The sequence below is a fragment of the Heptranchias perlo genome, chromosome 15 (genome assembly GCF_035084215.1).
Source record: "Heptranchias perlo isolate sHepPer1 chromosome 15, sHepPer1.hap1, whole genome shotgun sequence".
NCBI lineage: Eukaryota > Metazoa > Chordata > Chondrichthyes > Hexanchiformes > Hexanchidae > Heptranchias > Heptranchias perlo.
In genome coordinates this window covers 45757500-45781677 of record NC_090339.1, presented here as the reverse complement: position 1 = coordinate 45781677, position 24178 = coordinate 45757500, and the positions used below count along the sequence as shown (strand labels likewise).

The 24178-nt window shown below is 41.3% G+C and overlaps 1 protein-coding gene across 1 annotated transcript in view; it reads right to left on the bottom strand.

Moving 5' to 3' along the window:
- LOC137332807 (uncharacterized) overlaps positions 1 to 23615 on the bottom strand; it is a 30856-nt gene extending 7241 nt beyond the window's left edge. The window contains exons 1-9 of the mRNA XM_067996743.1: positions 23257 to 23615; positions 20962 to 21104; positions 19887 to 20026; positions 19027 to 19181; positions 17680 to 17747; positions 16895 to 16962; positions 6050 to 6153; positions 2573 to 2651; positions 2119 to 2307 (exon numbers count right to left, since the gene is read on the bottom strand). Coding sequence (XP_067852844.1) covers positions 2119 to 2307; positions 2573 to 2651; positions 6050 to 6153; positions 16895 to 16962; positions 17680 to 17747; positions 19027 to 19181; positions 19887 to 20026; positions 20962 to 21104; positions 23257 to 23600 — 1290 coding nt within the window. The 5' untranslated portion in view covers positions 23601 to 23615. The remainder of the gene's footprint in view (positions 1 to 2118; positions 2308 to 2572; positions 2652 to 6049; positions 6154 to 16894; positions 16963 to 17679; positions 17748 to 19026; positions 19182 to 19886; positions 20027 to 20961; positions 21105 to 23256) is intronic.
- Positions 23616 to 24178: the final 563 nt, after the last annotated feature.

Sequence of the window (24178 nt, the reverse complement as noted above, 5' to 3'; positions counted from 1 at the left end):
TCGTTTCTAAAAGTTTCCCCACCACCGAGGTTAAACTGATGGTTTGTAGTTGCTGGGTTTATTCTTGCACCCTTTTTTGAACAAGGGTGTAACATTTGCAATTCTCCAGTCCTCTGGCATCACCCCCTATCTAAGGATAATTGGAAGATTATGGCCAGTACCTCTGCAATTTTCAATCTTACTTCCCTTAGCACCTAGGATGCATCCGGACCTGTTTATTTAACTACTTTAGGTTCAGCCAGCCTTTCTAGTACCACCTCTATCAATTTTTAGCCCATCCAGTATCTCAACTACCTCCTCTTTTACTGTGACTTTGGCAGCATCTTCTTCCTTGGTAAAGACAGATGCAAAGTACTCATTTAGTACCTCAGCTATGCCCTCTGCCTCCATGAGTAGGTCTCCTCTTTGGTCCCTAATTGGCCCCACCCCTCCTCTTACTACCTGTTTACTATTTACCTATAGAAGACTTTTGGATTCCCTTTTATGTTAGTTGCCAGTCTATTCTCATACACTCTCTTTGCCCCTTTTATTTCCTTTTTCACTTCCCCTCTGAACTTTCTATATTCAGCCTGGTTCTCACTTATATTATCAACCTGACATCTGTCATACGAATCCTTTTTCTGCTTCATCTTATTCTCTATCTCTTTCATCATCCAGGGAGCTCTGGCTTTGGTTGCCCTACCTTTACCCCCGCCATGGGAATGTACCTAGACTATACCCGAACCATTTTCTCTTTAAAGGCCACCCATTGTTCGATTTCAGTTTTACCTGCCAGTCTTTGATTTCAATTTACCAGGGCCTGAAACAGGCAGGTGCTTTGATCACCCAGCAGTAGGCCCTTTTAAAAGTGGCAGCAGGTACAGTATAGGCTTTAACGAGGCGGTAGGTCCACCCCCTTTTGAGGCCATTACCGCTCCATCAATGCTGATTTTGAGCAAGTTAAAATCACCCTCAGAGATCAGGGAAGTCCTTGATCTGTGCTAAGTTAGCTGATCTCAGCTAGGGTGGAGGTGGGGGCACTATAAATATTATCATCGCCCTGGAGTGGGTGAAAAAAAAATCAGCAAGGATTCCCACTTCTGCTGACTACCCAGTGACTCCTACTAGTGTGTGAATGTGTGGGCTTATATACAAAGAGAAACAACTTGTGAGAGGTACTGAAGGGAATCTTGCACTTTGGAACCATACGCCACCAAAAATCAACTCCCCTCGGACTTGAGGAAGTGAAGTTGCGGGCGAAAGCAGGGGTACCAAACAGGATGGGAGAGAGTAAAGTTTTTAATGGGTACCAGGGCATCAAAGATGGAGGAGAGAGTATGGTTAAGCAGATTGACAGCTGCCAAATGCAATATTAAGTGACTTGGGGGACAGTTTTTTTTTCAGGACAGACGTAGAAGTGGGGTTGGGTGTGGGTGGTGAGGGATACACGGAAATAGTTGGAGATGGTCTTGTCGGCGATCAAGACTATGGGAGTAGAGAGGCCACGTGAGATAGCAAGGTTGGGGGGAGTCGGGAGACGGTGGCCTTGAGTAAAGGTAGGAGAGATTATATGGAGGGAGAGGTTAAGGGAGGAAAGGAGAGCAGTGAAATCGGAGGAGGAAGGGCAAGGTGAGTTGGGATGGAGATAGAAATCATGGAGGACAAGGAGTCATTCAGAGCAAAGGTGGAGGGAGAAATGGATTGAGGATATCTTAGGGAGAAACTCAGGATGGGTATGGCAGTAGAGAACAAGAATTTTAAAGCAGAGGTGAGAGGGGCTGAACAAGGTGAGGTGCTCAAAGGAGAAGGTAGCAGGGGAGTAGGGGAAGAGATCAAGATGTGATGTGGTGATATTGGCCACGCCGTCATCATAGTGATTTGGGCGGAGCACATCAGTGCATTACTTCTTAAATAGTGCACTGAAGTGTCAACATAGATTGTGAGTTCCTGGTATTGGACTCAAACCCACAATCTTCTAATTCAGAAACTAGAGTGCTACAAACTGACACACAAAATAAAAAGCTTATGTCACATATCATGTATATTATAACAAAAACATAAAACATTAGTGTTTCCAGCATTTTCTGTTTCAGATTTCCAGCATCTGCAGTATTTTGCTTTTGTTCATGTATATTATACAAAGTTGCTATTTTGTAACAGATATAAAGTAATTGGGGTGATAAAGACACATGCAGATGAGCCAAACTGCTTTCCCCAAGAATCTAACCATATCATCTTATACTTCTGTTTTCGAGGCCACTCTGAATAATTCAAGAGTTGCTGTCCTATCCCTCTTCCATCAAGTTCATCGTTTTCTGTAAACTCCACCTGGAATAAAAGTAAAAGCTAATGGTCTTAATAGGGGGGAAAATGGAGATACTACAATGAATAGTTGAGGCAAATAGCATAGATGCATTTAAGGGGAAGCTTGATAAACAAATGAGGGAGAAAGGAATAGGTTACGCTGATAGGGTTAGATGAAAAGGGATGGGAGGAGGCTCGTGTAAAGCATAAACATCGGTGTAGACGAGTTGAGCCAAATGGCCTGTTTCTGTGCTGTAAATTCCATGTAATTCGATGAGATGAGCCAAACCATTGTATCATTCTCATCACAATATCTTGCGAAAGTGACATGATGATGCGTTATGATACGATTCATGTTTTCCTGTCTCCTGTTTGTAAATAACCAAGAAAAGTTTGCAAGACAATTTTCAAACATATAGTATCCCTTTTAAGAAACATTTTGATTCAAAAAGTCATTCCATATTCCAAGTTTTATTTTAAATCACCACAGAGGCACTGTAGTGTACCAGATCACACATCATTTGATGAGCCTTTCTGTTGCTACTCACCCAGCATTCTAGGTGATTTAGAGACTTGCCCCCATGTTCCAGAAGATACCTATAGGTGGTGGATGAGAGACATGGGCTTGCAGTACAGTTGCTTCCCAAATCCAGGAATTGATTTAAGGCTTTACAGCAACAGTTCATTACATCTGGACCTCATATGAGCACTTGCCAAGCACTCCTGATCTAGCAAGCACCAGTTTACATACAACAACCTCAGGTGTGAATCTGAGAGAGGCGCTCAGAAAATATCTCAAGTGAGGAGAAGCAAGTGCAGACAAGCAGCAACAAGGGAAGAGGGCTAGGACCAGACAGGAGCTGAACTTTTAAAGTCACCCTTATAATCAAGGGATCCTCTCAGGATTTTCAGTTTTCTATTCCCATAGCCTGTTTTGTGTAGGGAGAGAATAAAGAAATAAATCTTATGCATGTATCATCATGTGTCTAAGAATATGCCGAGAGGAACTGCAGGAAGTATAAACACTGGCCCCAAAATTCCTCAAGGGTTCTGCTAGTCTCCTGCTGTAACTCTGGCAGGAGACCAGTGGAACTCCCAGGAAAACTGGTTGTACCAAGTCTCTGATGTTTCTTGCTTGCCTTGTAAAGGGTAGAACCTCTATTCACTCCTTACAAAACAAATAATGTGCAGGGACGGAGACTTTCTAAACTGGGGGGGGTTCCTACTCTTGCACTTGGATGGGGACCTGGTGTTGTAGTGGTGGCTGCTACACCAAATGAGTGGCCTGGACCCTGGAAAATGTCATAACTTTTGCTCAGGGGGCCGAGGAGAGCGTAGCTGGGATCAGGGGGCCAGAGCACCTCCAAAAGAGCGGTCGAACAGATGAATTTCCATGGGGCAGATGCAGGCAGGCACAAACGCCAGTATGGGTACACCCTCCCCTTTCTTTGCCCCACCTGTGCCTTTATCCGTCTAGGTCCTATGCTCTGGAATTCCCTCCCTAAATCCCGCTGCCTCATCACCTCCCTCTGCTCCTTTAAGGCCCTAATTTAAACCCACCTCTTTGACCAAGCTTTTGATCACCAATCTTAATGGGCCGGAAATTGCATTAAAAAGAATGGTGAGCTCAACAGCGCCAAATGATAGAGCAAGTTCTGGCGTTCACACATGCGCAGACAAACACAGAACTTGCTCTTCCTCATTTGTCAGTGATCTGACAAGTTTGCCTTGAAGGGATATCACTGGCTGCAATCAACAGAATCAATGAACCAGCACCAACTTGCTCTTCTGCCCAGCTGGAAACTAACATCGCCACAAAACATGTACGCTTAAATATACCAGCCCTAAACTAAGTCTTAATGACTGTCAAACAACTAAAAATTAATTTTTTTAAAATGTAGAGTCTCATTACTCTTTATTTTAATATTTTTTTTAAAAAATGTAAAAAACTTTTTCCTTCTGTCTCTTTTATTTAATTCGCTATTTCTTACCCTCTTTTCTCACTGTCTACATCTATTTCTACAAATGATTTTATTCTTGTCGCTTTCACTTCCTGGTTTTTATGTTGCAGTTTGTACTTCAAGGTTTTGATTCTTTGTGGCTTTTCAAGGATGCTGCAATCTGATTGGTTGAGGGGAGAGATCGATCCCCTCGCTTCTTCCAGGGGTCCCAGCTTTGCTGGAGTTAACGCTGGGCTCCTCCCAGCTTCCTATTAGAGGAAGTTCCCGCAGTAAAGACCGCAGTAAGTTATTCGGTTAGTGGAAATCTATGGAGCAACGAGCACCGTTTGTTCATCACTCTGAGCAATTTACAGGATATCCTTTTAGTCTCAGCATCTTTTTTTTTTGATTACACCACTGTGAATCGCAGTGGGACCTTTTCTACAAGAAGGGAGCTTTCTAAATGCAAGTTGTTGTTATTGTAGATTCTTGGGTTACGCACCCTGTGTCCATACGGGGGCTGTGCTCCAAGTCCTCTGTCAACGTTGCGAGTCAGACACTGAAAGATGTCCATCAGCAGCCTTGGTATGACCCTCCATCTAGTTTCCCCCTATCTTGTAGGGTTGGAACTGGCATCACTTGCTGTGATACCTGTTTTTTTTCCAACTGTAAGACATGAGGAGGACATTATCCTCCTCACTTATGAATTAAAGTGTTACCATACTACTAATCATCCTGTGTCATCAAATTTGGGCTTCTCAGTTTGTATAATAGATTAATTACACTGTAAATGTATTGCTTTGCAGCAACAGACTAGACTGAACAATTTTTTCCACAACAGATTTTCACAAAAGATTATTTCCTTCCTCTACCACACTGCTACAAAAAGCATAGTGTAAAAATAATTTATGAAATAACATCATACATGTGTGTGTATGTTAAGGATACAAGGAGCAAAGGATCTTTCTAGAAAGAAGAAAACTCAAATCATTTGGAAATCACTGGAGGATAAAAATAACACTGATTTAGCATTTTGTGAAGTAGCTGATGTAATATTGTCCCAGATTTCATTAGTGCTATACCCAGGCCTATGGAAGGGGAGGAAGGTTGTAAATTGATGCTGACACAAAATGCCAAAAATGTTCTGTTTCCCAGCAGGAGCATCCCTTACACTGAATACAAAATTCATTCACATCCCAAAAAAAATGAAAACCAACAAAAGTATTGTAAAACATAAAAATATTTTGTGGCAAACCTGTTGCTGGAGGACACTAGCTAAAATTTTGGAAGCTACAAATGTAGTAGACTTCAGTGCCCGTCATAACTCAATTTTTTAAATCAAAAAAACCTGCATCTCTGATGTGTTCTTCATCCAATTCTCAGACTGTCAGTGTTTAATGCATTTTCACTATGCTGCAGAAATGTTACCAGGAAACTAAATGGAGGGGCATGGTAAATAAAAAGCAAAAACAACAAGTGATGCCATTACATTTTTTAACCTGAAATTCTTAGAAATGAATGGCTATATTTTCCCTCATTTGCTAATTTGAGCAGAAGTAGTCTATCCCTGATAACTCAGTTGTTTTTTGCAATAAAAATTGGAATTATCCAATAATTCAAATTAAACAATGTAAGTAACATAACATAGTAAATTAGTAGTTAAATATACAAATTATCAGTTAATTCAAACAAAGTGACTTTGAATTAAGAGGACTATAGTGTTACTTTATGCTCATGTCTACTTTTTTGTTAAAAGTTAGTGAACAAATGAAAATGTACCCCTAGATGTAATTAGTAAAAACCTCATCCTTTCTTCAGAATGGTACCATGGAAAGTCTGGAAACTGGTATGACGATGTAATTGGGTTGAAAGTGTCCTGTGATATTAGTAAAGAACACATTAACATGCTCATATGAAATTCCTTGGTCTGCTATTTAACAAAGGCATTAACCAGTGTTTAAATGATATAACACATTCAATAAAATAGTGAATTTGATATGAATGCATTAGTGTGTTCTTTACCAATATCGTGCACCGTAATTTCAAGGGTTTAACATTTAATTATTTTAGGTTTTTGCAACAGCAACATCTGATAGTTCACTCTCTTAGGAATAATACTGTCACAACAAAACATGAATAAGTGGTTCATTTCTTGTGTTATGTCTGTATTAATAGAAAGCAGTCATAAAACATTAAAAAAATTAGAAATAAAAAAGCTAAGACTAAAAAGTTTTCATTCAAGCTCTCATTCACAAAATGTTTGCTAAATGCAGAATTAAATAATGCAAGTTGAACAAAATTAGCAAGCACAAGTCAGTTATTGTTTTCCAGTCAAAAACTGCGAATTTCTAGTGCAATGAATGGTTCAAACAATACTTGTTGATACAAGCAAGTTAATACTAGCAAGTTCAGAGTTACATAACTTTGGCAAAGGACCCAGTTTTAAACATCTGGAACAACTCAAACAGAATCAAAGCTGCCTTTCATTCCTTGAAACTGAATCCTCCAATCAGCTGTGGACACTTGACAATTCACCATCTCCTCCTCTGAACCAGCAGCCAGGCAACGTAGCAAATCAGTACATTAGCAACAGCTAATTTTGGTTTGCAGCCTTGTACATTGCAGAGAATCTGTAAATAGTCATTACCTTTTCCAAAAAAAATCCTACCATTGCTGGCTAGAGATGTTAAGATTATGATGAAGGGCTCCACCCAATGGCATGAGCCCATCTTTTCTTTTTCAGAAACTAATTGACCCACGACATATTTCCAATTTATATTTCAGATTTCCAGCATTCATGGATTTACAGTTTATCTTTATTAAGGTATTTTAAGGTTTACTGGAAGGGTTTAAAAAAAAAATCCAAAGTTAGACTGTGAATTGGCATATATAGGACACATGCCTCAAACCAGAACTTTACACAAAGTAGACCTATGAAACATTTCCTTTCTCATAGGAGTTTATTAATAAAAATTAATTTATCTCAGTGAATAAATGCATCGTGAGGTATGATACTAAGCCACACACACCCCAAGATCCTTCTAGCTTTGATCTGTGGTCTGTGATGAATTGGTTAATCCCACAATTGGGGTGACAGAGAGTTGTACAATCAGCTTCAGCATCCCTGGACTTGAGAGAGAAAAAATGGCTCCCAATTGCCATCCACCAAACCCCACTGGCAATACGTGTATGGACGCTGAATGAGACCAGAGAAACACCTCATAGTCATGTCTAATTTTTTGCTAATAACAAATGGAAAATGTATTTCCTAATGTAGAGACTCTCAAGAAAGAGCCCACTTGGGTAAGGTTTAGCAGTGGGCCATCAGTACCATCTGCAGAACTGTGTCCCAACCTGTGTCACCATTGATTTATCCCCATCCAACAACTGTCTTAGAAAGTTTCTCACTTCCTCCACTCAATATTGTTCCTTCTTTTTCCTTTGTACATCTGGCCTGGCACCTTGGGGCCAAGAGCATAGGTGCAGAGCCTGCTCCCAGGCCATTGCCAATGCTTCCATTAGGAGGCTGCTGTCAAGGCATCACTCTCCACTCCAATTTCCCCTCCCAAGATTGCAGCATCCACGTTGCTCCTCCCTTCTTGGTATGCATCAGATTGGGAATTTAGCACAGTGTAGTTCAAAGCCATAATTATCCATTCATGCTCTCTGGCACTGAATGTTAGTGTTCCAAATTGAGTACTGACTGCATTGTCCCTGAAAAGTACATTTCTGTGTATTGATCAGATCAATTTATGCACATGTGTATGCTTATATACATATAGGAGAATGGAACCAAGTGGCTAGCTCTTTCAGTGAGCTGGCACAGGTGCAATGGTACAAATGGCCTCCTACTGTGCTTTAAAATTCTATAATGTGTTTACACATATTTGAAATGGTACATGCAAGTCAGGTTTATTCAGCATAAATTTAGAAAAACAAAAAGCAGGTTTTCTCCTCTAATGTTACAACTTCCACCAGAACGAGTGGCAAGTAGACTGCATAGGTTCAAGTACTCATTTGCCGGTAACAGTTTGAGGGGAGAGCACACCACGGAGTGAGCTGGTAACAGAATGAGATGTGCACAGAGTAAAAACTGTTATTTCCATGATGGTAATTTGGTTACAGTGGGAATTTAGAGCAGAGTAGTTTAATTGACATTTAAGTAGATAAGAATGTAAACTTACTATAAATTTTAATTAAGTTAAAGTTAAGAATGGCAGCATAGGAAGGAACCATGATGTGCAGTTCCTGCAAGATGTGGGACTGTGGAGTAGATGTTAACTTGGACAAATATATTATTGGGACATTTCTCTAACTGAGATTACTTGAGCTCAAGATGTTAGAACTAGAGGTAGAGTTAGAGACAATCTGACATGTCAGGGTGGGAGAGTTTCAGAGGGTGCTCACCCTGTTGAGAGATAGGGACTTGACAATGGAAGAAGTGGTGACTATCCACAGATCAGGGAAAGAGAGGAGGATCAGGCTAAAGCAAGATGCCTGGAGCAAATTATCCCCTCCCACATGTTTGAAGCACTGGCCTTCTGTGGCGAGGATGCAGACCTTGAGCAGGACCATCAAATGGATTACAATGGCAGCAAAAAATGTGATGGGGATGGTGGGGGGATTAGCAATTCAGTTAGGAATGCAGTAGTAATAGAAGATTCAACAGTTAGACGCTATCTTTTGCAGTCCCATCGAGAATACCAGATGCTTTGTTGCCTCTCAGGTGCTATGGTAAGAGACATTTCAGAAATACTGGAAAGATTATAGAAAGGAAGAGAGAGCAGTCAGTCATTGTGGTCCATATGGGAGCCAATGATATAGGAAAGTAAAGGTCTCAAGTCCTGTAAAAGGAGTTTTGGAAGCAGTTTTAGGTACCGGACTTCAAAAGATGGTAATCTTTGGATAACTCTCCAGCCATGTGCTAGAATAGGGAAGGATCAGAAGATTAGGGAGCTCAACACATAGCTAAAGGGATGGTGTCAGGAAGAGATGGTGGAAATATAGTGGATGTGGTGTACATGGACATTCAGAAAGCCTTTGATAAGGTACCACAAATGGAGAAGATTAACAGGTATGGAATTAGGAGAAGGGTAACAAATTGGATTACAAACTAGTTAGAAGGGAGGAAAGTGAGCAGAATTTAAGGGTAGTTTTTCCAGAGTGGTTAGAAGTGGATAGCACAGAATTCTGTTCTGGGACAGATTCTGTTCATTATGTACACCAATGATTTGGATACAAGTCTCAAGGGGTTTTGTCCAAATTTGCAGACAATGCTACAATAGGAGGCATAGTAAATAATTCTGAGGACCAAAGTAAGGGGATATTGATAAAATGGTGGAATGGGCAAAAATGTGGCAGATAGAATTCAATGTAAGTAAATGTGAGCTGATACATTTTGGTAAAAAAATAAAAGTAATAATTATACTTTGAATGGGGGAAAGCTGGATGATGGCAAAGACTAAAAGGATTTGGAGATTCAGGTTCACAAGACATCAAAAGCAGCAGCTCAACTAAGGTCATTAAAATAGCTAATGGAATACTGGGTCTTTTACGGCAAGAGGTATAATATGTTGTAGTTGAGATGTAATGATGAATCTAATTAAAACCTAAGTTGGAGTACTGTGTGAAGTGTTGAGCTCCACACATTAGGAAGGATGAGGCAATAGAGAGGGTACATCACAGATTCGCTAGGATTTTGCCTAGTATGAAGAAAGATTTGAAAAATTGGGACTGTTTTTGTTAGAACAGAGGAGATTATGGGGCGATTTGATAGGACAGAATAGATAGAAACAGACAGTTTTCAGTGAATGCAGGGTCTAGAATGAGGGGATATAGATAAAAGATTAAATTTGAGAGATTTAGGACAGGAGAAACTCTTTTTAAAAAAAAAAGAGCATTGTGAGGCTGAGGAATAAAAGGGATATGAGAATGGAGTGGGCACAGGGGATTGGGACTACTGCTTGTGTGGAGGATAAATAGCAACAAAGACCTGTCAGGCCAAACAGCCTGTTTTCATGTTGTAATTTCTAAGTCATTCTATATAATCTTGTGGCCAAAAAATTGAACACACCTAGTAAGTATTCAACAGTGAGCTATTGCTAGCAAAGAAAATATCAAAACTGGCTTAAAAAAGTTTAAAGTCACATCAAGACAGTCACCATAACTACACAAACACTATTTGCAGCTACTAGTGAAATGGTTCATGGCATCAACTGCTCTAAAACAAAGGGCTTCAATGACCTCTGGTTATGCACTGGTTAATGTGTTTACACAAATTTCTTTGTATTCTATTTTAATGCACTCATTAATCCTTTAAAATAAACGGATTGAAAATATGTTCAAATAGTACACAAAGGAATTTTATGTGAACCCATTAACCAGTGTGCTACCAGAGAAAATCAAATTCCAAGCTGGAAATAAGGAAAGGCCGATCTGTCCATCTACTTTTCCCTTATGTTTAGGTCCATGTATAGATCCTGCCTTGGTACCAAAACAGGTCTCAATAATGCTCAGTCTGTAAAAAAGGGAAAAAAAACTTATTTTTTTTTAAAAAAGCAGGTACTTCAAACTTCTCTACAGTTATATTAAACGCAGAGATGCACAATCATTTTTTTGCGATGTGTATTATGCAGTACAATACATTTACAATCAGATTAATGCATTAAACTTGTGAGGGCATCTCGTTAGGATTTATCATCAAAAAATTTATTGCTGAACATAGTTTCAGTTATTCTTCATTTAGAAGTAACATTTTGAGGAGTACATTTAAAGGCACCATTACATCATAGGATTCTGATGCTGTTCATAAGTCACGAAAGTTGGCTTATCATCAGTTCCTCCTGATAAGTTACAGCACTCCCAACTTTCTCTTATAAGAATATAAGAAATAGGAGCAGGTGTAGGCCATACTGCCCCTCGAGCTTGATCCGCCATTCAATCAGATCATGGCTGATCTTTGGTCTCAACTCCACTTTCCTGCCTGATCCCCATATCCCATGATTCCCCTAGGGTCCAAAAATCTATCCAACTCAGCCTTGAATATATTTAATGACTCAGCATCCACAGCCCTCTAGGGTACAGAATTCCAAAGATTCACAACCCTGAGTGAAGAAATTCCTCCTCATCTCAGTCTTGAATGGCCGATCCCTTAACCTGCGACTATGCCCCCGAGTTCTAGACTCTCTAGCCTGGGGAAACAATCTCAGCATCTACCCTGTCAAGCCTCCTAATAATCTTATATGTTTCAATGAGATCACCTCTCATTCTTCTAAACTCCAGAGAAAATAAGCCCATTCTACTCAACCTCTCCTCGTAGGACAACCCTCTCATCCCAGGAATTAATCTAATGAACCTTCATTGTACCACCTCCAAGGTAGCATAGTGGTTATGTTACTGGACTAGTAATCCAGAGGCCGGACTAATAATCCGGAGTCATGAGCTCAAATCCCGCCACGGCAGCTGGGGAATTTAAATTCAATTAATTAAATAAAATCTGGAATTAAAAAATCTAGTATCAGTAATGGTGGCCATGAAACTACCGGATTGTCATAAAAACCCATCTGGTTCACTAATGTCCTTTAGGGAAGGAAACCTGCCATCCTTACCCAGTCTGGCCTATATGTGACTCCAAACCCACAGCAATGTGGTTGATTCTTAATTGCCCTCTGAAATGGCCGAGCAAGCCACTCACTTGTAAAATCTCGCTTAAAAAAAATCATCATAAGAATATAACCGGACGGACCATCCGGCATCAGACCACTAGGCACCAGACATGACAAAGGCAAACCAAGCCTAGTCGACCCTGCAAAGTCCTCCTCACGAACATCTGGGGACTTGTGCCAAAATTGGGAGAGCTGTCCCACAGACTGATCAAGCAACAGCCTGACATAGCTGTATTCACAGAATCATACCTTTCAGCCAACGTCCCAGACTCTTCCATCACCATCCCTGGGTCTGTCCTGCAGGTGGGAGAGGACCAGAGGTGGCGGTACAGTGATATACAGTCAGGAGGGAGTGGCCCTGGGAGTCCTCAACATTGACTCTGGACCCCATGAAATCTCCTGGCATCAGGTCAAACACGGGTAAGGAAACCTGCTGATTACCACCTACCGCCCTCCCTCAGCTGATGAATCAGTCCTCCTCCATGTTGAGCACCACTTGGAGGAAGCACTGAGGGTAGCAAGGGCACAGAATGTACTTTGGGTGGGGGACTTCAACGTCCATCACCAAGAGTGGCTCGGTAGCACCACTACTGACCGAGCTGGCCGGGTCCTGAAGGACACAGTTGCCAGACTGGGCCTGCGGCAGGTGGTGAGCGAACCAACACGAGGGAAAAACCTACTTGACCTCGTCCTCACCAACTTACCCGTTGCAGATGCATCTGTCCATTACAGTATTGGTAGAAGTGACCACCGCACAGTCCTCATGGAGACGAAGTCCCGTCTTCGCACTGAGGACACCATCCAACGTGTTGAGTGGCACTATCACCGTGCTAAATGGGTTAGATTCAGAACAGATCTAGCAGCTCAAAACTGGGCATCCATGAGGCGCTGTGGGCCATCAGCAGCAGCAGAATTGTATTCCAGCACAATCTGTAACCTCATGGCCCGGCATATTCCTCACTCTACCATTACCAACAAGCCAGGGGATTAACCCTGGTTCAATGAGGAGTGTAGAAGAGCATGCCAGGAGCAGCACCAGGCGTACCTAAAAATGAGGTGCCAACCTGGTGAAGCTACAACTCAGGACTACATGCATGCTAAACAGCAGAAGCAACATGCTATATACAGAGCTAAGCGATTCCTCAACCAACGGATCAGATCAAAGCTCTGTAGTCCTGCCACATCCAGTCTTGAATGGTGGTGGACAATTAAACACCTAACGGGAGGAGGAGGCTCTGTAAATATCCCCATCCTCAATGATGGCAGAATCCAGCACGTGAGTGCAAAAGACAAGGCTGAAGTGTTTGCAACCATCTTCAGCCAGAAATGCCGAGTGGATGATCCATCTCGGCCTCCTCCCGATATCCCCACCATCACAGAAGCCAGTCTTCAGCCAATTCGATTCACTCCACGTGATATCAAGAAACGGCTGAGTGTACTGGAGACAGCAAAGGCTATGGGCCCCGACAGCATCCCGGCTGTAATGCTGAAGACTTGTGCTCCAGAACTAGCCGTGCCTCGAGCCAAACTGTTCCAGTATAGCTACAACACTGGCATCTACCCGACAATGTGGAAAATTGCACAGGTATGTCCTGTCCACAAAAAGCAGGACAAATCCAATCCAGCCAATTACCGCCCAATCAACCTACTCTCAATCATCAGCAAAGTGATGGAAGGTGTCGTCGACAGTGCTAACAAGCGGCACTTACTCACCAATAACCTGCTCACCGATGCTCAGTTTGGGTTCCGCCAGGACCACTTGGCTCCAGACCTCATTACAGCCTTGGTCCAAACATGGACACAAGAGCTGAATTCCCAAAGTGAGGTGAGAGTGACTGCTCTTGACATCAAGGCAGCAGTTGACCGAGTGTGGCACCAAGGAGCCTTAATAAAATTGAAGTCAATGGGAATCAGGTGGAAAACTCTCCAGTGGCTGGAGTCATACCTAGCACAAAGGGAGATGGTAGTGGTTGTTGGAGGCCAATCATCTCAGCCCCAGGACAATGCTGCAGGAGCTCCTCAGGCAGTGTCCTAGGCCCAACCATCTTCAGCTGCTTCATCAACGATCTTCCCTCCATCATAAGGTCAGAAATGGGGATGTCCGCTGATGATTGCACAGTGTTGAGTTCCATTTGCAACCCCTCAGATAATGAAGCAGTCCATGCCCGCATGCAGCAAGACCTGGACAACATCCAGGCTTGGGCTCATAAGTGGCAAGTAACATTCGCACCAGACAAGTGCCAGGCAATGACCATCTCCAAAAAGAGAGTCTAACCACCTCCCCTTGACATTCAACGGCATTACCATCACCAAATCCCCCATCATCAACATCCTGGGGTCACCATTGACCAGAAACTTAACTGGGCCAGCCACATAAATACTGTGGCTATAAGGGTAGGTCTGAGGCTCGGTATTCTGGGAGTGACTCACCTCCTGACTCCCCAAAGCCTCTCCATCGACAAGGCACAAGTCAGGAGTGTGATGGAATACTCTCCACTTGCCTGGATGAGTGCAGCTCCAACAACACTCAAGAAGCTCGACACTATCCAGGACAAAGCAGCCCGCTTGATTGGCACCCCATCCACCACCCGAAACATTCACTCCCTTCACCACCAGCGCACTGTGGCTGCAGTGTGTACCATCCACAGGATGCACTGCAGAAACTCGCCAAGGCTTCTTTGACAGCACCTCCCAAACCCGCAACCTCTACCACCTAGAAGGACAAGGGCAGCAGGCATATGGGAACAAGACCACCTGCATGTTCCCCTCCAAGTCACACACCATCCCGACTTGGAAATATATCGGTGTTCCTTCATCGTTGCTGGGTCAAAATCCTGGAACTCCCTTCCTAAAAGCACTGTGGGAGAACTTTCACCACACGGACTGCAAGGCGGCAGCTCACCACCACCTTCTCAAGGGCAATTAGGGATGGGCAATAAATGCTGGCCTTGCCAGCGACGCCCACATCCTATGAATGAATAAAAAAAATCCTTCCTTAGATAAGGAGACCAAAACTGTACGCAGTATTCCAGGTGAGGTCCTGTACAACTGTGTTAAGACTTCTCTCTCTCGTACTCCAACCCCTTGCAATAAAGGCCAACATGCCATTTGCTTTCCTAATTGCCTGCTGACCCTGCATAGTAATTTTTGTGTTTCTTGTACGAGGACACCCAAATCTCTCTGAACACCAACATTTAGTAGTTTCTCACCATTTAAAAAATATTCTGTTTTTCTATTCTTCCTACCAAAGTGAATAATTTCACATTTCCCCACATTATACTCCACCTGCCACCTTCTTGCCCACTCACTTAATCTGTCTATATCCCTTTGCAGACTCTTTGTGTCCTCCTCACAGCTTACTTCCCCACCTAGCTTTGTATCATCAGCAAACTTGGATACATTACACTTAGTCCCTTCATCTAAGTCATTAATATGGATTGTAAATAGCTGAGGCCCAAGCACCAATCCTTGAGGTGCCCCACTAGTTACAGCCTGCCAACCTGAGAATGACCCATTTATCCCTACTCTCTGGTTTCTGACCTTTAACCAATCCTCTATCCATGCTAATATATTACCCCTAACCCCATGAGCCCTTACCTTGTGTAACAACCTTTTATGTGGCACCTTATCGAATGCCTTTTGAAAATCCAAATATACTACATCCACGGGTTCTCCTTTATCTACCCTGCTAGTTACATCCTCAAAAGACTCTATTAGATTTGTCAAACATGGTTTCCCTTTCATAAAACCATGTTGACTCTGCCTAATCATATTATGATTTTCTAAGTACTCTGTTACCACTTCCTTAATAATGGATTCCAGCATTTTCCTGATGACTGATGTCAGGCTAACTGGCCTGTAATTCCCTGTTTTCTCTCTCCCTCCCTTCTTGAATAGCAGGATAACATTTGCTACCTTCCAGTCCACTGGGATTGTTCCAGAATTTAGAGAATTTTGGAAGATCATAACCCTCAATGTATCTGTCATCTCTGCAGCCTCCTCTTTTAGAACCCTAGGATATAGGTCATCAGGTCCAGGGGATTTAATGGCATTTAATCCCATTAGTTTGTCCAGTACTTTTTCTCTAGTGATATTAATTATTTTAAGTTCCTCACTCTCGTTTACCCCTTGGTTCTCCATATTTTTGGTATGCTTTCGTGTCTTCTACTGTGAAGACAGATACAAAATATTTGTTTAACGCATCTGCCATTTCCTGATTCCCCATTATAATTTCCCCTGTCTCAGCCTCTAAGGAACTTTTGCTATCTCTTCCTTTTTACATACTTGTAGAAGCTCTTACAATTCATTTTTATATTTCTTGCTAGTTTACTTTCATATTCTATTTTCTCCCTCATCATCAATTTTTTGGTCGCCCTTTGTTGGTTTCTAAAACCTTCCCAATCCCCAGGCTTATTACTCTTCTTGGCAACAACTTCTCTTTCAATCTAATACTCTCCTTAACTTCTTTAGTTAGCCACGGGTGGATCTCTTTTCCCGTGGAGTTTTTATTTTTCAATGGAATGTATACTTGTTGAGAATATTGAAATGTTTCTTTAAATGTTTTCCATTGCTTTTCAACTGTCAAACCCTTTAATTTAATTTCCCAAACTACTTCTGACAATTCACCCCTCATTATGTAATTGGCTTTATTTAAGTTTAAGACTCTAGTTTCTGAATGTATGTTACTTTCGAACTGAATGTGAAATTCTATCATATTATGATCACTCTTCCCCAGAGGGTCTTTTACTGCGAGATTACTAATTAACCCCATCTCATTATATAGTACAAGATCTAAAATAGCCTGTTCCCTGGTCAGTTCCATGATGTATTGCTCTAGGAAACGATCTTTGCCAATTTGATTTGCCCAGTCTATATGCAGATTAAAGTCCCCCATGATAACTGCATTTCCTTTGTTACAAGCTCCCATTATTTCATGATTAATACTCTGTCCAACGGTATACTTACTGCACATTGGAACATACCGGGTCATTTTCAGAAGTTGGTTGGTTTTGACAGTAATTTTACAAGGCGCTGCTTCCAGTGCAGAGGAATAATTGTTCCAACTTTGGGTGAAGCTTTAAAAAATAAAGTTTAAAATTTTTTTTTTTAAAAACATAAATCTCACACACAGAAGTTTTTTTTTCTTGCCACTGGTGTATACAACCACTCAAACAGTATCATTGATATCTAAGATAGTGCAGTGATGCTGTGCATTAAAGCAGTGTACCACAGTAGCAGGATACAGATTTGTGTTCACGGTCTCCTCTGATATCTCAGGGAAATTATACAGTAAATAGCTGAGCTACATTAAACAAGGAGATCCCAGGTTCAAACCCTAATCTTTTGCAGAGTTAGTTGATCTTAGCTGGGCATAAGGGGGAGGCACTGCAATGTGCATCAATGCTCCCGTGTTAGGGAGGGGAAAATGGCCAGTTTTCTGCTCCAGATCACTATCCAGAAAGCCCTGCTGGGAGGTGCACTTCACTTACATTAACAGTGGTTCCTTGTGAAAGAGTAGAAAAAGCCAAGAACTGCAGTTGCGTGTAAGATCAGATGAAATATGGTAGTATACAGCAAAGTGTGATTATATGGGAAACCAGTACTGGTTTAGAGGCAGAACACGTGATATTAAGCCAAGAGTATAATTATACATGCTGGATGTTTGTGTACTTACAAAAAGTAAAGAGTGGGGGTAAAAGTTAACTTCAAGGAGTGGAACAGTTCTTCTTTTGAAATTGCGCACAAAAAAAAAACACATTTACGTTCACTAACCCACTGGCAGTAACACTTACCACAATTACCTTCTGAGTATCTTGCAAGCCCAGCTGCTGCCATCTTTTGGGAAAGCTTAGACCCTCTCCTAAAGGGGAAAAAAAAGTTAAATCCAGTACACCATTAAAGGGAACTGATAGAGTAAATAGAGAGAAATTATTTCCGCTGGTTGGGGAGTCTAGGACTAGGGGACATAGCCTAAAATTTAGAGCCAGGATTTTCAGGAGTGAAGTTAGGAAACTCTTCTACACACAAAGGGTGGTAGAAGTTTGGAACTCTCTTCCACAAATGGCAGTTGATGCTAGCTCAATTGTTAATTTTAAATCTGAGATTGATAGACTTTTGTTAACCAAAGGTATTAAGGGATATGGGGCTAAGGCAGGTATATAGAGTTAGGTCACAGATCAGCTATGATCCCTTTGAATGGCAGAACAGGCTCGAGGGACTAAATGGTCTACTCCTGTTCCTGTGTTCCTACAACAAACCAACTAAGTTAAAGAAAATGAACTTATACTGCAACAGGCTGTGCACTTATGACTGTTAAATTAAACTGGGCCAAATTATACAGCACTGAAAAAAGTGGAGAGGTTATACCTTAGATGCTGGCTGTTCATTCAGCATGGATTAGCTAAAATGGGCCAATATTTTGATTACTGAAATTATGATTCTAGCTAGCAGTGAAGATGAGTGAGGGGCAAACTGTTTTTATATATACTAGCAGATCGTCTGTGGTATTGCTCATGGTGAGTCAGAGGTTTTCGAAGAGTATTACCAAGTAGTATTACCAGGGACACTGACTTACTAGTATTGAGGGCAACCATGGAACCTGGGGGCGTGAATAGTGCCCAGGATCTTACAGTACTGAGATGGGGGTAACAAGGTCTAGCAGTTAAGGAGGGGAGGGGAGAAAGAAAGGGTACACAGAGCACTGGGAGGGGGATCCTGCAACATTTGAGGGAAGGTTCGAACTAATTAAATCACTCAAAATGTTTTTTGAAAAAATCTGTGTCAACTACAATATTTTTAACCTCAGTAACAAATTTCTAATGTCAAAAATAAGGTATTTGATTGGTATAGTATAATTGGGGGATAAAAACATTCCTAAGGCGGAACTCCCCTGCCACCTGATGTGCCCAAATAACAAATGTAGAAGAGACTATATCTCCTCCTGCCAAGTACTATTACAACAACAATTCTATACCCCACACCATCACTGTGTCTGAATAAAGGTTAGAGGTGCATCAGACGAAAGTGGCACATGGGTAAAGTCAAAAATTCCACCCCCTACAGTAAATACAAAATTAAAAAAACGGTGTATTTAATCCAAATAAGAACTCAAAAGGGACAGGGAGGTCTTGCCTGTGTACCTCATGATCCCTATTTTCCCTCTTTCACTGAAGAGCTCCACTGTCATGATGTTCAATTTTTGATAAAGTCTTGAAAAGAATATTTTGTTTTTCACAAACTTCTTGAACCAGTTGATCTCTGACCTGGACCAGGCAGCACCATCTATTGGAGAAACCTGCAGAAGTTGATTTGACAGTATATTGTTTTTGTTAAACAGCATTCCCACCTACTTCCAGGAACCACCCCCTCCCCACCCCTCACCCAATATCACATGCTCATTGTAAAATTTATAGTTTAGGGTGTGATGTGGGTAAATCAGTAAGCCACTGTCAGTATCTGATCAACTTAACAGTTCAGTTAAAAAACATAACACAATATGGATGTCTATAGGGAGGCACACATCCTATTACTAAAATGTGTTTGGTTATAGAATCTGAACAGCATTACTTATTAAGGACTCAACACATTTTATGCAGATTTTAGGGACACATATTCTCCATTTTTTATTGTTTCTGAGGGTTAACAGTGTCTCAAAGTTAATGAGTAGGCAGGGCTTGGGGGGAAAAAATCAGTCATAACCCTATACCACCACTTTCATGACACTGAGCATTGGTGTTGCAGCATACTTACATCACTGCATCTCCTAACTCAGCATTTATAAAATCATGTGTTTTGTTCAATCGATGAACATTAAAGCTATAAAGGGTTTATGTAGCATTATTTAATATCTTTGCTTTAGCTGTAATTCTAAGCAGTATCAGACTAAGAAAATAATCCTCACTAAACTTTATTTATTTGTTCTTGATTTGACATTAGATATTAAAAACAGTAAAATTCGACATGCTGAATTTTCTTAAAACTCACATTCCTATGTACTTACATTTGCTAAAGACACACGTAAAGCTTGCTGGGGAAGGACACAATATGTTGCAGTTAGAGATTTTAAACAACTGAGTGGAAGGGAAGCAGAGAATCCATAATCCACACATAACACTTCCACTAGAATATGTTGGTGGTTATCTGCAAATATAAAGTCAAAATTAAAAATGTGCCTCCTCATTGCGAATTTATGTTCCAGAAAATGAATTCAAACAGGCTACTCATTGTAGAAGAAAAACAATTTTATCAGTAACCTGCAACCTGATGTTCAAAAAGCCTGGTGTACCATAGAATCTAAATGACTAATGCTATTTATTATTTGTAGAGTGTTTATCCAACTGGGTGATCAAAAGAATGCAACAAATTGTACCAGAGCTCCTTGAATACTCAATGCCGTGAAAACAAGGTAACCCAATGTTCCACGTTCTTAGAACTTAAATATCAAAACTGATATCCTGTACTATGAAAAGGAGTTACCTACTAATGCCTCATCACGTAACAATACATTGGTGTTATTCTTCAAGAGAAGTACAAACCTGTCTACAAAAATCTTAAGTTTCAATCAATTGAAATCCTCACTGAATGATTCTATATTAGTCGTACTGAAACTCGCCATAAAGAATTTCACTATAACAATGCCTTTGTTATTGGTATGCTGCATGCAGAACAAACTATATCACAATGACAACAGAAAATAGAACAGAAGTTCTTAGGTTCAATTCCCTGGTTTGTGTCGATTTGGCTGATTTCAGCAGGGTAGCAGTTTGGATATTACAATTAGCATGGGTTAGGACCTCTGGAAAGTGTACATATGCAGATATTGGTCAAGGCCAGGATCAGGCTTGGCTTTGGTGTCCCCTGTGGCTGAACAGCCTGACAGTCAATGTCTAGGCTCTCGCATGAAGAACGGCCACTTGTGCAATCCTAGTACCTCCATGAAAAATATGATTTGCAAGTTATAGAAAGCGACATGAAAGTACAGCATTTACACTTGTTTTTTCTTGAATGTCATTCCATTTACTATTATGGTTTCAATCCTGTTTTTATAACACATTTTCTAGCTCATGCGCCCATACCATGTGTGATTGTTGCTTCATATTCCACAATCCTGATGACACGTGTCCTATACCACTGTTTGCTTTCAGGAAGCCAAGCACACACATAGGAGCTGACCAAAGGAATGCAACACATTGTAGCGGAACTTCTTGAGCACTCGATGCTGTGAAAACAAGGTAACCTAATGTTAATTTTGTCAGCAGACTCAGCTAAGACCCGGGAGCAGGTTGCCACCCCACACTTGTTGGAGAAAATGCACAACATGGACAGTCCATAGAAGAGGATATTTCTAGTCACAAGAACAGTCAAATTTCTGGCTTAATACATCAGATTTCTGGATTGGCTTTGCAAAGGGGAGAATCAAAGTCTACTCGGGCACCTGCCAGCCCCATGTTGTTAGAAAATATGGTGCCCTCTGCTATCTTGGGGTGGGGGGCAGGTTGCTTTGGAGAAACCATTTCTGCACCCCATTTGGCCTCCTTTGTAACGGGGCCAATAATAACTTAAAAACTTACATTTTCTTCAGGGATCCTGGTCACTTCCATGACCTGAACCCCCACCCCGAACCATTGGCCCACTTGTACTCTTCTGGAGGCCAGTACACCTCATCTGACTCAGTGTACTGGCTTGCAAACATACAACAAGCCCCATTAGGATTGGGGAAACAGTAACTCCCAGCATAGGGATTCCACACCTTTGATTGAGGCAGGTGGAGGTTGTGTTCCCAAACAAGGATGCTGCAAAATTCCATTTAAGGCTTGGTCCTGGTGGATTTGGGAGTTAATGGCTGTTCCACTGGAGTCCTGCCAGAGTTACGGCTGGAGTCCTCCAGAACGGCCAAGTAAACTCCGTACCTCGAAATTTAAGTGCGAGACAAGCAGGACAATAAAGTTAAGAAAAAAGTATTACAGAAACTAAATATTGCAGGAATTTTGTGCTACATGCAAGGCTTTATAAATCTATCAATATAACTTAAAGATCTGGTATCTGCATACACTTGCTACCTGCACGGGGCAGGCAACAAATCATCTTTACTCATTCAAATTAAATTTAAAACAAAAACACAAATTAGTTGAATTTTGAAAGTAAACAAAGCCTCTTTGAGGGAAGCAGATAGATAGGGAAGGTTAGACGGGTAAAGGTTGAAGGCGAGGGGACCGCTGGCCTCAACATCCTTCCCTGGAGGAAGCAGTTGGGAGTGAGAGGGTGTGTATGGAGGGTTAAGGGTGAGTTGAGTGACTGTGGAGCAAGGGGGGAAGGCATGATACAGGTATTGAGTTGGCATTTCAAAAGAGAATGGGTAGGGGTAGTGATGGGAGTGAGGTGATAAGAAGGGGAGGAGATAATGGGAACGTGATGGGGCAGGGAACGCGAAAGGAGCGCAGGGGTGGGGAAGAAGCACAAATGATTGGGGAGGGAATGGGAAGGGTGCTACAGAGGGTCATATATTCCCTGCAAACCCCATCCAAATGCTGTCTTCAGCCTTTGGTGGTTCCTTTTCCCACCACACCGTGCCATTCCATCCATCACTTCCTACATAAAATGGCAAGCAAAGAAGAAAAAGACAGAAATGCAGAAGGGGACAGAGAGAGAAACAGCAACACAAAAATAGCAGAGACAGATAAGACAAAGATCTTAGTCTCTGACTTACCATTACTATGTAGATCAGCTGATTATATTAAAAATATTAATACATCTGCACACATTTCTGGTCAATTTATCCCATTACAAATTTCTATGTCCACATTTATAATGGACACTCCCTACATTACCTTTGTATGTTGTATTAACACTATTTTGCCAATGGAAGCATGGTAACACCACCACTGGCGGATGTAATTATGACAAGTTTAAATCGGTAGTTTCCACTATAAATGTGGACATAGGAATTTATAATGGGAATATAAAAAATAAGGACACAATATATGACTTTAAAATGGAGACTGAATTATGTCTGCGCACTCTGGTCCAATTATCTCCCTGCCTTTAACCCTCTTCACCTGAAGACTACATTTGGTCTTGACTTCCTGTGTGCAACACCACAGGAGATTGTATATTCTAAATTTAAAACCAAATGTCACAGTCTGAGATGGAGTCTTTTTATTTATTTTTTTGTCAGGGAGGGGAGGAAAGCTGCACCTATAACAATGCACATTGTGTACCCAAGTTATCTATAGTTACCAAATTAATGTCACTTTTGCCCAGTAAGCTCCCCCCATCCTGCTACTTTGTTCTTGTAGAACTTCTTTCCCTCACTCCAGAAAGGCATGTTTATTTTAAAACACAGGGTAGGAACATTTTTCTTGTGTACTTACTTCAATTCCCTCATCAGTTCTGGTAGCTCCTGACCAGAGTGCTGTATATAGAAATAATGTGGGTCAATTGCATAACTGACCCTTATCTCAATCTCCTGCCACCGACAAAACTGGAATTCTGGGATATCACTTGCTACAAGTTGTTCCATATCTCTTTCGGCTGGTGAATCTGAAAATTGACTCTCAGTTAGTGGTCCCAACATGCTGTTTGGGCTCAAATATTGTCGGGGAGAAAAGACATCATTTTTTGAGGTCGACACTTGTTCAATTGGATTTGGTTGCCACAAAGTATCATTTAGACTCAAAGGTTCTTGAGGTGAAGTGACATCAAGAGTTGAGACCATAACTTGTATGTTACATGTCTTCTCTTCTTCAGGCTCAACATAGCCATTAGTATCACTGCCCGAAGCAGTAAATTCAAAAGTGTCCCAAACTTCCCATTCTGATCGAGCAATATATATTTGATTGTCATTCGTAGACTTGCTTTTGTTGGCAAAGATATGTGGATCATCTTCCCACAACTGTAGGCTTGGGCAACTAGAGTTTTCAATAGCTAATCTCTCTTCTACTTTTTTTACAATGAGCTCATTGTATACATTTGATGATACAACTTCTTCTGGAGGCTGATCCACTCCTGAAGGATGACTGTTGGTAAAAGAGTAGCTACCACTGGAGTGTTTGACAAACAGTTCTTCCTTTGGCAATTCAGATTCTGATGTGATATCTTCATGATACAGATTACATACCCTGGAAGTGTACATTTTGGAAATGTCAGACTTGGGACTACAGCTGCCAGATCTCTCACCAATAAACATATTTATGTTTTTCTTATCATTTGTTAGAAAATCTGCTGGAGCTACACCATCAATGTAACTTGTGGAACCGGATGCAAGAACTCCAATAGACAGAAGTTTCTCTGTTG